The sequence below is a fragment of the Xiphophorus hellerii genome, chromosome 11, assembly GCF_003331165.1.
Source record: "Xiphophorus hellerii strain 12219 chromosome 11, Xiphophorus_hellerii-4.1, whole genome shotgun sequence".
Classification (NCBI taxonomy): domain Eukaryota; kingdom Metazoa; phylum Chordata; class Actinopteri; order Cyprinodontiformes; family Poeciliidae; genus Xiphophorus; species Xiphophorus hellerii.
This window is the reverse complement of record NC_045682.1, coordinates 1,844,490-1,861,980: the sequence shown is the minus strand read 5'-3', so window position 1 is coordinate 1,861,980 and position 17,491 is coordinate 1,844,490. Positions and strand designations below refer to the sequence as shown.

At 34.5% G+C, this 17,491-nt stretch overlaps 1 protein-coding gene across 1 annotated transcript in view; it reads right to left on the bottom strand.

Moving 5' to 3' along the window:
• The window catches only part of LOC116728431 (AT-rich interactive domain-containing protein 5B), a 53,191-nt gene that overhangs the window by 21,034 nt on the left and 14,666 nt on the right, over positions 1-17,491 (bottom strand). Inside the window, exons 2-3 of the mRNA XM_032576550.1 lie at positions 10,880-11,032; positions 8,571-8,678 (exon numbers count right to left, since the gene is read on the bottom strand). Of these exons, the coding sequence (XP_032432441.1) occupies positions 8,571-8,678; positions 10,880-11,032 (261 nt within the window). The remainder of the gene's footprint in view (positions 1-8,570; positions 8,679-10,879; positions 11,033-17,491) is intronic.

The window sequence follows — 17,491 nt, the reverse complement described above, 5'->3', positions numbered from 1 at the left end:
ACAGTATCAGCTAAATGCTCGGCATATGGGACTGCAGATTGAGGTTTACTGCTAACACATGTAAGGGCATAGAGTGAAAATTAACATAATTACTGATAACACATGTAGGGGCATAGAGTGACAGCATAAAAATTAACATAATTAATGCTAATAAGTTAGTATTTCTACTAACTGATTCATTTAGGAACAAAAATTACGATACAAAATTCTCCTACTGCTACAAACCTGCATGAGGAAACTTTTCTGAGTTATGCCACTTATTAAAATAAATACATATTGTTTGGGACACAAAATGCTTTAAGTCTCAAGTTTGCTGACCTATTTATGTGGTTCACACAAGTTGCTAAAATTGTAAATTATCACAAACATTTTGATTTTACTGTACAAAAAATATGATGAATTTTTACCACGTCATATTTCTCTAAATTGAGAGGCTTTTCACTCTGGAACCCATACATTAAGGGTGTTTTCATATCTGGTAGTCTGGTAGACTGTTTGATTGGGAAACAAAATTGCAACACTTGTTATTTTCAGCTGATGCAGCTGTTTTTCCCTTCGCCTGTGGTGGCACTGCAACAAGAATCAATGAAGGAAACGGCATGAAACCCTCTGAAAAAGTCAACTTCCTTCTTCACAAAATGTAAACAAAAATGGAGTAATGTCAGATTTTAGCAGCTGTAGGATTTCTCTTTTGTCTTTGGCAAAAAAACCACAAGCCGTTTCTCCCGCTAGCGCTAGACACTCGCGTTTGTTTTGGTTGTATTTACCCAGAATGTTTTGCACTATAGTTGTCTTCTTGCTGTTGGACCGGGCTCTGGTCCACTTGAATCCACATATGCATTCGAACTGCACTAGAGTTCACTTCGACCAAACAGAGACCTAAGTTTCTAAGGGGACCAAAGTTAAATTTTTGGTCCACATCAGGGCTAGATTACACGTTCACAGCGCCACAAATGAACCAGATTAAACAGTCAAAACTTTAAAAATCGTTTAGGGTTCTTCAACAGAAGTCTCCATGTGAACGCGGATCGAAAACATTAAGAACTTTTGCTCAATAGGAACATTAAAAATAAAATGTGCAGCTCACATTTTATCATTGAGTGAGTTTTAAAAACCAAAGACACAGCAGCAATAATCTTTAATCATAGAACTTGTGTTCATAAATATTCGTTCCTTGGCAACAAAGTGCTTTAAGAGTTAAAAACCTTACAAAACTAACTGTTTAGTTCTTTATAATGTGAGACTTCAGTGTCACTGATAACAGACAGAAACCTGGACAAGTCAAAGTATCCGGTTTTTGATTCCTGCTCGTAGAAAAATACCTAGAGGCCTTGAATAAACCAGCTCTGTTCAGCTCCTCCTCCATCCCACCTGAGCAGGTGAAGACATCGAGCTGAACGTGTTCCAACAGAAGAAAACACGAGGACACAAAGGAATCTACAGAGAGCAGGATAAGATAAGTCTGAACTGCTTAAGAAAGGTTTTGTGATAAAATATGACTGCAAAGTAGATGTTTCCAGCATTTCCCTACATTTTAAGATTTCATGTTCCAGTCCCTTTCCTCCAGGAATATTACGACAACTGGTCTGAAAACAGCTGTTTGAACAGCTACGCTTTAACAAAAATTAATAAAGAGATGTGGCCCCTTTGCTCGGCGACAGATGATGTCAAACAAACACACTAACTCATTGCAAAACACTCCAATATGAAACAGGAAGTTTATGAGAGGTTTTCTTCTCTTTCTGTTCCGTTGAGTCATTCTAGAGAAACATTGTGAGCTCGACGGATTATGGAGGATTTACAGCCAAAGTCGTTGTGTTAATACAAGATTGAAACTGACACTATACCCAAATTAAAGACTAAAAAAAAATGTAAAAAGTTTGAATCCATGAAATCTTTCACAACAAAATATTTCTGAACGGTTGTTTAATAAAGCCTTCCTTGAATTGTTCTCTTCTCCTTTGATCCAATTATCTGCCTGACTTTATTGTGCGACACAACTACTAAAATTCAATGTTTCAGCCAATAGAGGTATAAATTTCTGACTCATTTCAGGCTTTTCATTTTAGTCTGTTTTTCTTTTCCAGGGTGGAATGGTTACCCAAAAATAAGACAATGATTTCTGCACATTCTCTTCAATCTAAATGGGATCAGCACTAGATATACACGGTAAAGTATATACGAATACCCTGACTAATATTTTGTGAGATTACTGCAGTGAATAACAGAATTATAAATTAATATTTGACCACTTAATCTTTTATGGGTTGGTAAAGTTGAATGCATATATTATCTAAGCCTGTATATTCCTGACCCTGTTTGAAATCAAATGTATGCACCCAATTCTATTTTAGTTGTATCATTATTAAATCTTGAAAAAGAATGATTGAAATTGAGTAGTAAAACATTAAAACCAGGGGATTATGGGACAGAACTTGTAGCATCAGCCTGCATGAAGTGGAGCAAGAGTTAATGGCCACGTACACAGCTGATTTATCTCCACTGCAGCAGATGAAAATGTGTCTGAAACGTTTAGGAAGTCTGTGAAAAAGATGAGCATCGTCGTCTCTTCAGACGTCTGCAGGATGACAAAGTCAAACGGGTCGAGCTGCAGCTAAACGGCTGATCATTTAGAAACAATTGTGTGATCATCTCCACCTGCGCTTGTACTTCCTAATTGAAATATTTTGAACGGCCAATGAGAGCAGACCAGGAAACGTTTTAAAAAAACAAACTATTTAAACAAGTCTAACTGTAGCTTTTGCACATGAAGTCCTTCAGGTGTTCCTGAACAAACAAGCAGGAGTCATGAATCAGTTTACAGTAAAGGTGGAGCTGCAGCCGGCTCCTCCCGTTTGGTTTGTTGGTCGGGGGTTTGGCACTCCTCCAGTGACCTCCACCTCCTCTCAGCTGCAGCCAGCAGAGAGCTGCTCAAATTCCTGCTGCTGCAGCTCACAATGAGCTCATCCCAGGGAAAAATATGGCCAAACTCAACCTCTGGCCTCTATTTGTGTCTAAAATAAGCAAAGAAAAAATTCTTAAAATATAGAAAAACATTTTAATATGCTAGCTAAGCTTTGAATTTAATTTAAATCAATTTCAAATGTTAAGAAATGGGAATGGGAATAAAAAACAATAGACACTAAAAAGGCAGAAAGCAACATTTGTCTTTTATTTCTGTCCTAAATTTGGCCACAGACTCTAAACAACCTACATTTACTTCCTGTGTGTAACTCAAACAGGAACCGGAGCTAGTCTAACATGTTTTCAAACGCACCAGAAAGTGCAGATGAAACAGCTGATTTGGATTTGTGAGGATCCACAGATATCAGATCGCTCTGATCAGAACCAGAGAGATCCTGGGACACAAATGAACCCTGGAGGATCTATTGACAGACCACTGAGCTATTCAGAGAACAGAAATTCAGTTTAAACACATCCTGTCCTTTGTCTTTCCTTAATCCTGGTGAAGAAAACCACTAAATTAACAACTGAAACAACGTACTGCACTCAGGAATGGGAGGAACCGATGCAGTATCAGACCTGACATTCATGTATCGAATATTGGACTGAGGAAATGGAACATATTTTGACTTCTTTTATTCTGTGCATTTAGGCTTGCATTTAAAAAAACTTGCTGCACTTAATTATAAAATAAACATAATGTCATTGTACATAAACAGATGTTTTAAATACAAGAGTAGACAAATATTTTAAGTTTATTAAATATTTTTGGATCTAGACTGATTTATAAAACATTAAGAAACCACACAAGAACTATCAGCCAAAGCAACTCCTTTAACCTTTGTGGCTTCAGAAAATGAATTAGGGTAACTCAGAGACGTACCCACTTTAACAACAGATTATGACTCTAATAAATAAAATCTGCCAACATTGTGTCTTTTGGTTTGACTAGAGAACCTAATCTTTCATATTTCATGAGTCAACTGCTACAAATGGTAATTAGAACCATGATAAACTGAAGTAGGATGCAATGAAACATTCACAGAAAATACACAATTAAATGAAACTATACCAAACATTTAAGCATTTGAACAACTATTTATCTCCAAAAAAGATTGAGATACCAAGCTAGTAAATGCAATAATAAAGTAGACCAAGAAAGGAAAAAAAGTATTTTTATGCAATGCAATGCTGTAGCTGTGAATCGTGGAAATCTGAATGATTGGACTCCAGCCAGAATGTTAGTGCAACAATGGAGGACGTTTGGTGGAATCCACAGTCATTTTCTGGCTCGTGAAAATGGTGCAAAAAATGATGGCAACACGGGAAGCTGCTCTGCTTCCCAATTACAAATGTGATGAACCTCCAGCTGCTGCCAATCAAACGCATCTTCAGCTGAGAAGGTTCAGTGGAGATCAAAGGCTGCTCTTTATGAAACAAGTTGCTTTAAAAAAAAAGACATTTTTACAGCTAAAACACAGGATGTGGCAGCTGTCAGCTGAAGCTTAAAACCACAAAGAAAACTACTGATCATTGTTTGAAAATGAATGAACGTTGGCCCAAATTGAGCTGAAAACATTTAACTGTGGGTATAAATATGATGCTTATATAGCATCATATAGCAAAACTGATGCTTAGAAAATTTTAGAAGATAAGAGATGAAGACAGACTGTATTGACAGTAGGATCAGATGTAACTACATATTATTACTGAATTCACAAATTAATAAATGTAATTTAAAAATCAGAGACTGTTTTAATTCTGTTAACTTAAAAACAAAAACATCCCAGATCAATGTTTGAGTTCAGTGTTGAGACTTAATTTTTTTCCCCTGTTAATCTTATGCTTAATTTTTCTGACAAAAAAGTGACTGCTGATGTATCTATTCCAATGTAAATCACTTTCACTTTGTCAGTGAACCACTAATTAAAGTCATTTGTGCTAACCCTAAGGTGCTAATCATAAACATTAGCGATGCTAAAGTGCCAATCATATTATTTTCACTGATACTAAGCGTAACGCCAACACGGAAGCTAATGTTACAGAGTAAAATTCAGCCATACTATTACCCATCATGTGTCAATGTCAGGTTGCACCACAGCATATCGCCCACAATAAGGTCAAATTTGTTACTGCACACCTTCCTGTACAGCTTCAGGGAGTGATTCTTTGGAACAAACCTTTCACTCATGGTTTCAGTTTTATAGTTGCTAACTCTGTTGGAGATTTTACCTAATTGACCTTGGTCAGAAAGAATGCAGGACATCATCAACAAGGCATTCTGGGTACAGAATAATTGTCATTTGCAGCACTGCATCACAGGTGGAAAATGTGAAGAGAGGAAACACAATGTCTGTGTAAACAGCCTTCATCCATTTCCAAATAAGAGCATGAATATAAAGATCTAACTACTTGAAAAGTCGATAACGAAAACTTCAACAGAGAAGTGAAACTTTTTCAACCGAAAGTTTACAAATCACCCAAGTAAATTATCCTGAAAAATGTATTTAGGAGAAGTTAAGTGCACTAAAAATGTTCAAAGTTATCAAAAATGCTAAAGCACTAAAAAGAACGTCTCTCTGCTATTAGCGCATTGGCGGGAGTGTGTCCCACACTGTATTTTGTTGTTTATGTATTTATGGAAGGCTGGTTGCAGGTTGAGTTTTAGATATATAATTTAAACTCATCTTATAATCAGAAGAAATTCAGAATCAGCCTTGCTTTCCAATGTTGTGTTTTCAAACATAATCTTATTAAATTTAAAACTGCTGTTTCAAATTAAATAAAAACTTCGTATTATTGCTTTTATACCTCAGATTTTTAGTTCAGAAGTTCAAGAAAATATAACTAATATGGATATGAATCCTTCATGATATTTAGTGTAACAACTATTGATGAAAAGTGTTACAAATTCCCCTTTTGGCTATAAATCTGCCACTGCGTACAATCAGAGGCCTCCCAATGAGTATAAAATTGGCTATTTCAGAACACCAGCGGCATTAAGAAGTGCAGTAGCACAGCTTAACAGCACACACTAATTGCATTTAAATATGCTCATATTAACCAATGCTATTATGAGCCTCTTAATATTTTTTTGATAAAAAATAAATAGTATTTTGGTTAAATGAATGAGAACATCACATCTTCCTTGGAGGGTCATAACTCAACCTCACAGTAGAAACACCATGTACAATTTAAATGAGTCACAGGAGTTGGACTTCACTTGACTAAAATTACATGTTGATTCAAGGTTTTTAAAAAAATTCCTGTTTAATGTAACATATCTGCTACACAAAATCATTCCGATGTGAGATCACCGGAAAGTTCTGCCACTTGCAGTTTGACATTGTTTTGATGCGATCGATAGTTTTTGCACAGCAGCTTAAATTCCCACCCATTTCTGCCTGAATGTAGTGGGAATTACCATAGCAACCAGTGACTATGAAAATCTCTAATAATAAAGTGCTGTTCTTGAAATTCTGTTTTTAAAAGTGTTGATTATGGGTCTTATACCACTTAAGCTGCTTAAGAAAAAATGACAAAAATTGTCAAGAAACAGATGACCTTATAACTCATGCAAATAAACTACAGTCCAATGCCTGTAAAAACAACAAAGACATTTTATGCGAGATGAAATGTGGAAAATTTGGTTTCAGACAAGTCATAAGATTTACATTAGCTTCATTTCTACAGCAGACGTTCACATGGGAGCCGAGCATCGGACTGCATGTGATGAAAAACACTCCATCTCATCAGATAATAGTTTTCATTAACATGGCTGACTGTTGCAGCTTTGCTGCAGATTAAGCCAAAGACATCTGAGCAAAGATGCTGAGTGAGTTTGATTTTTTTTCCAGGAGGAAATGTAGTCTGGATTTTAACCTGTTTAAATTCCTGTGCAGAGATGTTTGGTTCTAAAAAGGAGCCAGTGATCCTGTGGAGACGATATTATTAGATGTTCTTTAAGTGCAGCTCCGGCTATATTAAGGAGACATTTATTCTCAGTGTTAGTCTACAGCTGCAAGATTAGATTTCACATCGTTTACATTTCATTTATTTTCGCAGTATTTGTCTATTCTAAATACATGTTCTTCTTAAAATTAATTCCTTTAGGAAGTACAGAAGGAACATTTAGAGTCTGCCGGTTGTCTTTGTGGTCTGATCTGCTGATTCTGATTATTAATAATTTTTCTTTGATGAATCAAAACATACCAGATGCAGAAACATTCAGGTTCATTCCTAAGAGTAGCTTTGAATCTAACAATAAAAAAGGGAATTAACTAAACTGGATTTTTATAATTTAGCAAAAAAAAAAAAAAGTGTGAGATTCTCAGAAATAAAAAGCCATTTTCTCAAAAAAGTGTTTTGTTGACCTGCAAAGTGTTATGCTTCCTTTCTGATTACATGAAACCATCTGCAATACAGTCAGATATGAGACAAATTAAAAGATCATGAAGGTTGGCCGTTTTATTTTATTGTTTATGTTTTCACCAACATGTCTTTGCCTAGTGAAAACAATGTTGATATTCAGAAGCAGTCCTGACTTATTCTGGGAGCTACAGATGATGGTGATGGCAAGAAGGCCTTTCAATCGCAAACATTTGGAGTTCATAGCTATTAACAAAAGATTTCCCCAAAGATCTCTGAGAAATTATTTTAACCCTTTCATGCATAGTGGTCACTACAGTGGACAGCTATCTAAAAGCCATTTGTGCTTGTGCTTCTTGTTGATTTTTATGTTATAAATGCATCATAAAATACACTATCAACTACTGGCCATCAGCTGCAAAGCAAGAAATTATTTTTGTTAAATCCAATATGGCCGACAGACAGAAAAGCATGCTGACCGACCCAGTCCTTCCTTCTACTGCAGGTAAAAAAAATATTGTGACATCAGATAACCCCTAAAGAACAATACTACTGATGTATTTTTCAAATCACAACTTTGTATTTGGAGAAAATTACAATTGATCACCTAAAAAAAATAAAATAAAAACATTTTTTTTACAAAATTTTTTTCCTACCTTTTCGATGCCTTAAATTTTTTTTACAAATTTGGAAAAAGAATCCTGATACAAAGGATCATAATTCATGCATGAAAGGGTTAAAAGTTGCATTTTTTCCATAAAATGTAGACATATATATAATTTTTTTCCAAAACTGATTGTTTGACGTTAAGGGATTAACTGAAACTTTCCCTGTAAAACTGCATGTGTGAAGTAACGGCAATATGAAAAAATTTAATGCAAATTAATCCTGGCATTAAAATAAGTTTCTTTTTGAGTTTGAGGCCAAACCTCAAAGAAACCGCCTGTTTTGTTTTATTAACCTATCAGGCTTACTTTATTAAAATCTCTTTTGAGTTCTTTGACAACAAGTGGAAAGCATTAAATATTTTTATTTTTTATCTTTAATAAACTCAGTTTAATTAATTGATTCAATAAATATAAAATATCTGATTTGATTTTGATAACTAATAATAACAGGTTGATTAATGGACAATAAAAATCAGAATTAGGTTGATGAAAAAGAGATTGAGAAAACCTTAAATAAATGATAGCAATTATCTTTAAATACCTAAAACAACAAAACCTTAAACGCGCTACCTCTCCATGCTCCCTGGTTCGGCCCTTTGGAGTGTCCTCAGGCAGGAAGTAGAGTCTGGCGCTGGCCAGCAGGTGGCGCCGAGCCTGATCTTCCCACAGCAAGGTCACCTGTACAACAACAAAAACAGACCACAGCTGTTTTTCAACCATCTGAGAAACCGTCAGTTATGCAGCATCTGTTTAAATCACTTCAGATTCTGGTGAAGTTTTACTTTCAGTTTCATTGTAATGAATTCTGCTTTCGAACATCTGGCTGAATGAGCACAAAGCTGGAAACTTAGATGGCTTTTCTGGCCAAAACTCAAGCTCTAAATTGATGTGAACAAGCAGAAGAGGCAAACAGAGGTGAGTGAGGAAGATGACGATTTAAACGTCAAACAGATCAGAATTAAAGATGACATAAGGGAACTAAAGGAGGACAGACAGGACTCTCCACTGACTTTTATTGGAAGCTCACACTGAAACACCCGCGTCATCTGTTGGAGGGCTACTGGAACTTTGCAATCTATTCAAATGTATTTGAATAAAAGCTGCTCTTGGTGGAGCCTCAGGAAGCTACTATAGACACATTTTTTGAGATAAAAAAATATCTGAAAACACCCCCAAAAAATTAATTGGATTAATCAAATATTGAAATAATCGTCAACTCATTTAGTAATCGAATAATCGCTAACTAGAGTATAGAGATTGAAAAAAGGCCATTTGCTGAAAAAAAAACAACCAACATATTCAGAGCAATTAAGCAAAAACTGTTTTATATATTGCATTTAATGTAAAAAACAAACACAAAAAACAAACATATTTTCTACATTATTTTACAACCCATTTATTCACATAACGGATAAACAGAGCTATGGTGAAATATTCCATTGTGCGATTTATCGAGCCAATTGATATAAAGTATAATAATCTGTCACCATCTGTATTTTTTGTGGACAGAATCTTCAGGACAGTTTTTTAAAGAGAAATAATCTCAATAGAAAGTAAGTACTAATAGTTTTCCTCCAAAATGCTGCATCTTGATATTGTCAAACAAATCAGGTGCTAATTTGTTTTTTTTAAGGTTTTAAAGGCTGAAGTGATCTAAAATATCGAAACTATTTCAAAACAGGAGAACATAAACAAAGATTTTGATGCTCCACATGGTTTTGTTACAACAAGAACCATGCAGAATAAGCTGATGAGACTAATCAGGGGACAGCTGATGAACCAGAAAAAATAAAATACACACTCACACACACACACACACACAAAGCCAATTCTAATTATTTTCTGAGGTTCGATAGACCGTCTGTCTGCTGCGGTGACCAGTTCTTCAAAAATATTTGATTAGCTCTCTATCATTCAGACTTTTTCCAGAAGCTTATGAAATTAATTATATTTGGTCTGTTTTATTGACCCAATCCATTGAGCAGTAAAATGTAATATCAGTTACAGTAATACTCATAATACAGTGAATAAATGCTGCTTGAAGTTAAAGTAAGTCTCTTATTACTTCAACAAAAAAAAAGTAGTAAAGTAACAAATGTTTTCTTAGGATTTGTATGATGATTTAAACTATTATGGTTTTAGTTAAAAGACAAATATGAGCTGTAGATTAGTTTATGATGGACAATAAATCAATCTCATCAATAAATCATTCATTTATGAAGATTTCATTTTTGGAAAATCTGAATTATTTTCCCCACCAATCCCCTCCTGGGGCTTCCACAGTTCAGAGTGACGTCAGAGGCAGCCATCTTGTTTCACAGCTTTTAATCGTTTGGACTTTGAATTTAGGTAATCTATATGAAAATAAACAAATCTATCAAAGTGAAATGTTTAGCACTCTAACAGAAAGCCTCTGCATCCAAGAACCTTCTCCATTGTGTTCTACTACTCTTCTATTCCTGGCACCTTCACTCTATTATTAATGTATCTATAATAGTGGCATATTGACTCCTGTAGAACAGGACAAAATGTCCACAGATTGGGAACACTTCTTTTTTTTTTTTTAACAAGTATGAGTAAATGGGAGTAATGGTGAGTTTACTGCACTCAGTATTTTAGAATTGTTACAAACAATAAGCTGCTTCAAGTAACTTTAGTTGACTGATTAAAAGAAATAACTGTTTGAACTGGGGTGTTTTGAGTTCAACGTAGCATCTTTGTTCTTCGGTCTGATGGGAGTCAGACAAGACAAGGTTTCAGAGCTTTTTCCAACACCAATTAGCTGTCATGAACAATGCACTCTCCCTCCAAAGGGAAACGTCTGAATATGTGAAGCAGCTTCAATAAAGGAGAGAGTCTGGATTAAAAAGGATTCTCACCTCGGCGATGCAGACGGGATCCTCCGGCCCACATTGGATAAAGTAGAACTCGCCAAGCTTCCACACCTGGAGCGGCCCGTCAGGCTGAGCTCTGCTGCTCACCGACTTGTAGAAGGCATAGCTGCCTCTCTGGCAGGAGGGAGCACCCACCCACTGAGGAGGAGGAAGACGACAAAGAGTTAACATGGAGCTCCACTCTTCATCACTTACCAATGTGAACAGCTCTAGAGCAAACCAGAATGCAGGGGCTCTTATGGTTTAAAACAATCTGCAGGTTTCCAGGAATGTTTTGGTTCTTTTCCCGTTTAATGTGTGTGACAACCATAACTCCTCGTTTTATCACAAAATAACTAAAACGATCCGGAGGGTATGACTGTTGATTTTTGTTTGGATTTCAAACATTTGTTTGGCAAACTTGAAACCTGAGTGACATTAGAAAATGTAAAAAAAAACACAAACTCCATAGACTAAACATGAGCAGAGCAAGACAAAATTCATGTGTCAACTGTATCCTTAGAAACTGAAATGCGGCAAAAACATCCGAGATCAAAAAAGAATCTCTAAATGACTCGAATATATCCAAAACTAAAACATTTCCTACATAGTAAAGTTAGAATGTTTACATACTTACAATTTCAAATCAATGGAATTTTCTATTGTACAGTTCTTGCATTTTAAACTTATTTTAAAGAAACGTCACGGAAACTACAGAAGGCAGCAGAGCTGTGCCTCTACTCCACCTATTGCTGTGCACTGCTGGTATTTGTTTGGTTGCAAGGAAGTCTTGGCTGGTTAGAAATATTTCTGGTATCCAAAAACAGAGCTATGTGAAGGAAATGAAACTGTAAATGGGGCAAACAATTAGCAGCAAGTATAGTGAGTTCTTATTTTTATGAGCTCACTATGAAATTGTATGAATGTTTGTATCTTGAATGTTAAGGAACTTTGGATGGAAATTAGAATTTTGCTAAATCTTACATATTGACGACAACAATGTACATTCATTAATATGGACTGTCCTATTTAAATAAAATCAATTAAATAAATAAAATAAAATAAAATCAATTAATCGATGAGCAGCTGACTGGAGCTGCTCATCGATTACTTAGCAAAGTTAGTAGATAACTTTGCTAACTCATCAGCTAATAGCTCGTTCCAGTTTTGTTACTCTATGAAAATTGGAATCTTTTGATAATAACATTCTGCATAATGAAATAACACAAATGATTCAAAGAACATCCATATTTGTTCTATTATTTCAGATGCAGTATTAATCATTTTTGATTTTTTTGCTACAAACTGAAACAATAATACACATCACAGTCCAGTTCACACAGGAAAGAGTGCTAATGTGATATGGGCCATGACATCTAAAGAACTCCACACCAAAGTAATGCAGGAAAAGTTACCAGAAATAAAACGCCATAGCTTTAAGATCTGCTTGCATACTTTTAGTCAGCAGCTAAAAAAAACATTTAATGTTTCCTGTAATCTACTAAAGCATTGGAAAGCAGGTAGAGAGGTAAAATAAAACCATTCCATTTTATATGCATAGCAACGCCTAAAATCATAGTTAAACACTCCAACAGGAGGCTAACAAGCACCAGCTGGTGTTTAAACTGTGTAACAGTTGAGTTTTAAACACACCATTTTGCATTTGTACTTTGTAAGAAGTTATTCTGCTTGGGGGTTTTTTTTCTGGCCTTTTATTTTACCTGGAGTTCAGACTAAATTAACCAAAACAAACATATTTTTTATTTCCAACTATCTTTATAACAAGAGTGATGCCTGGAATTTCAACATTTTGTTCAACATGTGATATGAGGAACAGTTTTGTTCCATTTATATGAACAATATATATATACATATATATTTATATGAACTATATATATATATGTACTGTATATATATATATTTTTATTTTCATGTTCAAGAGAAGTTCGTACAGATACATCTCGCTACTTGAAGGCCTCCTCTCTAATCGTCTCTCAGTGGTTTGTTTATCCATGTCTGTAATTAATTGGATCACTTTCTGATTAAATAAGTGAAAATAACCTAAAAATTTGAAGTTTGGTTACTTTTCCTGATGTACAGAACCATAGCCTAAAACCTGAAATTGGTACTTAAGCAGAATTTAGAACATACTGTATATGTAAATGTGTAATTAAAAAACTATTTCTCACTTCACAGGGCAGAATTGCAACCATTTAAAAACAAAAAAAGCCAACAGGCCTACAAAGTTATCAGTATTTCAAACTGCTGAGGAACAATGACATTAACCTTTTGCTGTGACCCCTTAAAATATTTTGTAGGGTATGTTCAAACAGAAATTTTGCCAATTACATGCAGCAAGGCAGCAGTTTCACATTTTATAAACAGCTTTCTGAACAGGAAATTGTAATATATTAAACAACTCAGGGAGGAAATGTTAAAAATTAACCCCTTACACTGTTTAGGCTGACAAGGCAGGTCCACATCCTTTCACACTCACTCTGAATCTGTGTGTTTCAACCTTTATTCAAACTGCCTGAACGCCATGACATGCAGAAACCTGTTCCATCTGAATCACCAGCGTGGGCTTTTCCACAGAATTTCTTAATGTGGGGATTTAAAGAAAAGAAAAACATGGCACAACTTGGAAAAACATTTAAGCCCTAAAAGGAAAATCAAACCAATAAAATGTTAAATATAATATTCAGATGGTTTTTTTTATCTGGAATAACAACTCAAAGGCCACATTTTTCCAGAAACATGTCATAAACTTATGAAATTAAGTTAATCATTCAGAGTGTGTATTGAGGACGATCCAACATGCAAATTCAGGGACTTAGTCTGAACCTCTTCTTAATGACACTGCAACCTTGTGACTAAAGAATTTACAAGCCTTTATAATGTTGGTTCAATCAAACACTAGTGCTAAGTTTTAACCTTCTGAATATTTCAATAAGTTTTATTTTTATGACACTTTGTATGAAGAGAAACACTTCCAGTCACATCCAAATATATTTCAGTCATGACAATCATTCACATTCAATCCAATATCAAGGCATAAAATACAATTTGATGATAATTACATTTCAACCACAAGCTTAGCTAATGTAAACACGACATATTTTCATGTTCGTGGCTTTCAAACTTAAGTTGTAGGCTGCGGACGTTGTCAGAGAAAAAGGCAAGGCAACTTTATTTATATAGCACCTTTCAGCCAAAGACAATTCAAAGTGCTTCTACAAGAAAGTTAAAAAAAACCCCTGAAAGGTTGCAGCGTAAGCTGCCAGATTGTACGTCAAAGCCTGTGTCACACTGAGTGACATTTTTGTTGAAATCTGATAAACACTGTGCAAAATAGAACCAAGCATTTTAGGTTATTAGCAGAACCAGGGACTTTTCATATTAAACAGCAATGAATTGCTGGATAAAATACATGACAAATGGATGGAAGGTTTAAAAATGAGCTTTTTAAATAATTTTCTTATTGAATGGGTAAATCCGTTTTATTATTAGACGTTTACCACTAAGTGCATCACATTATACAGATTGATTACCCACAGATGGAGGTTTGAACGCCTTAATTTCTGTTAATTTTAGAATATTACATTAGACCAATCAAAAAACTATTTTTAAAAACAGAAATGTGGGCTAAAAGAAAAGAGAAAAGTAGGCTTAAAATACTTCTTAAAGGCTGCTATTTTTAAAAGGTACTTTTGAGCTGACAAAAGAGAGTCATCTGGATATATATTCTAATTTATTGAATATGACTGTATGTTAGTACCCCACCTCTCCCCCGGAACGTTAGCTGGAGATAGGCACCAGCCCCCCTCCCAACCCCACTAAGGACAAGGGTGTTAGAAAATGGATGGACGGATGGACTGTATGTTACCAGTTTAACAGAAAGTTTTGTTTGCTACTAAGCAACAAAGCAAAAAATATTCTCTATTCTTCTATGTTTAGGATGCAAGAAATAAATAAATGAATATCCCTCCAGCACAAAAATAGTAAAAATACCTTTTATTAATAGATGAATTTATCAGAAAGAAATTGCATGTTCAGTTCTACGCAAGAGGGAAATACAAGCTATGTTTGATTGTTACGTCTAACGAGGTTGAGGACGAGTCTGATTCAACTGCCAAACTCTCTACCCACTTCTCCAAAACAAACACAAAGGGACCCTGTGGCAACTACTAAAACTGACATAATGCTTCATTTCCCTCTTTACTCTACTAGAACTAATTATTACAGCTCAAAATATGCAAGTTTAACAAGCTCTTTTGCCGCTGAATAAAATAAACATCTCCCAAAACAGAGTTTTAGCATTTTAAAATCAAAGCCAAGAACATTTGCAGGTGTAATGCAAGACATAAATCAACTGATTTTGGGAATAAAGCTGATCGAAACATGAATTAACACAATAACACTGCTTGGCCGTAAAAAAAAAAAAGATCAGAAGAATATCAGATTTTTGGTTCAAATTCCATTTAAATGACTTTGATTCTGCAGGTCAGCAGGTTTCATTTACCTTCACTAAAACCATCATTTCACAACTGCTTTCTGTATTTACTCAAGTTCTGCAAAAAAAAGTGCAACAAAAACAGGAGGAAATTTGTAAAAGTTGTAAACCTCTTGTGTGTATGTTGCATGCATAAAAAAGTGACGTTTATAAAATAAATGTAATTCTGATAGTGAAGAGACCCTTTCACTAATTCTACATCACTGACAACATCCAACATCTTGGGTAAATCTTGATACATTTGCAAATAAACTTGCTTCTAAACATATTTGAGGGCTACTTAAATTCCCCTTTCATCTGTCACACATTTTTCTTTTTAAATGACAAAATGTAAATCCAAATATTTCATTTGTTTCTCTAAAATTAGAAGAACATACAATAATAACTATTAAAAGCATATTTTTGAGGAGCTTGTTCTAAGTATTTATTAAATCTACAGCTCAGCTTTCATAATTAACTTGCCTCATTTCATAAGCAGCAACTGATCACTTTTTGAATTGACCGATGTGGAAGAATAAATCAGGAACACCTCTGATGTACTCATACAGATGAAAGCTGGCATCTTTCTGCTGTTAGTGAATAAACCTGCAGCTCTGATTTCTCTGCTTTATATCAGGAAGCAAAATGAAACGCCAATACCTGAGAAATGAAAGAGCTCGGTCTTTTCAGTAAACTGGATCCTCTGAATACATTTTAAGACAAAATCCTACAAATAAACAACCCGAAGGATAATCTGTGTCTTTCAAACTGATGAGAAGCCACCATTTTGGATCAACAGCTTCACTGTGCTTTTGTGTGACTTCTTGCACATTTTTCAGAACTATTCACAACATGCAAAGAACATGTGATAAAGCCGCTACCACGTTGGAAATTATGCACAGTGAACCAACAATTAGGTTGCTTAGTCGAAAGAAAATATATTGTAAAATTATTTTTGAGGATTATCTTTTGGAATACTGTCTGCTACTTTGATTTCTTAAGGTTTTTATAAGCAGAATTATCAGATTTTATTTAAATTCATCTCCATATACAAGATTAAATGGATGTCATATGAATTATACACTTTTTTCTATTGAAAAACCTTTTTCAGCTTTTTCATTGTTGGCTTAAAAAAAAGTTTACATATGTTTTATTTAAACACACAACATGTAATTTTGTGTTTTTCCATAAAATATGTGACCAATTACAAAAATAGTTGGAGATTTCTTCTGTCTGTACTCATTACATCCGTTTTATTTATTTGGAGATCATTACATTCTTTCAAACTACAAATATTTTCTGGAATAATAATTTTAAACTCAAATTTTAAAATGGAATTATGCAAAAGAATGTTTTCATTGTGTCAGAAAAAAATGGTTCAAAATCAAGTATTTTTTGAAGAGAAAACAAAATTGTTTGGTTCTAATGAGGAGTGATTGATATCAGATGTATTTTTTAGCTGCAGATGCATCCTTTGCTACAATGTATTAGGCATAAAAGGCTTTTTAGGCAAAAATGAATCCCATATTGTTTCATTTTAGGCAATAAAATGTTAAATTTTCTTCTTTAAAAATTAATTTACATACGTTTGTAATGTATTTTTAATATTGAACAAAAAAAGTGATTAAAGGAAAAATAAGCAGAATGTGCCAATATTTTTTAATCCGATTAATTGATTGTCAGAATAATCAACAGAATAATTGTTTACTAAAATAATCGTCAGTTGCACGCTAGTTGGTACAGGATAACGGAGAGAGATCTGCTGATGGCGTAAATTAGACAACTTTACATGAATGCTCAACTCTGTAGTAGTCTCAAAACATTAGAGAAATCATGCATAAGTTTATGAATTTTCTAAATATGATTTTGCACAGGAAAAATACTGTGTAACACAGACTGCTCTTTCCCATAGTGTCCCATAATATATTGTCAGAAAGACTTTTAAAGGGTCCTTTACAGTTATAACCTGCTTTTTTTATTTTTAAATAACCTTGTATAAAAAAATGTAAAATCAACACTTGTTTTAAAGCACGTGAATCACATCAACATTCCAATAAACACATAGGTACGTCATACATCAGCCAGCTGCTTTTTGTTATTACTCTGACATTAACAACTCGGATTTA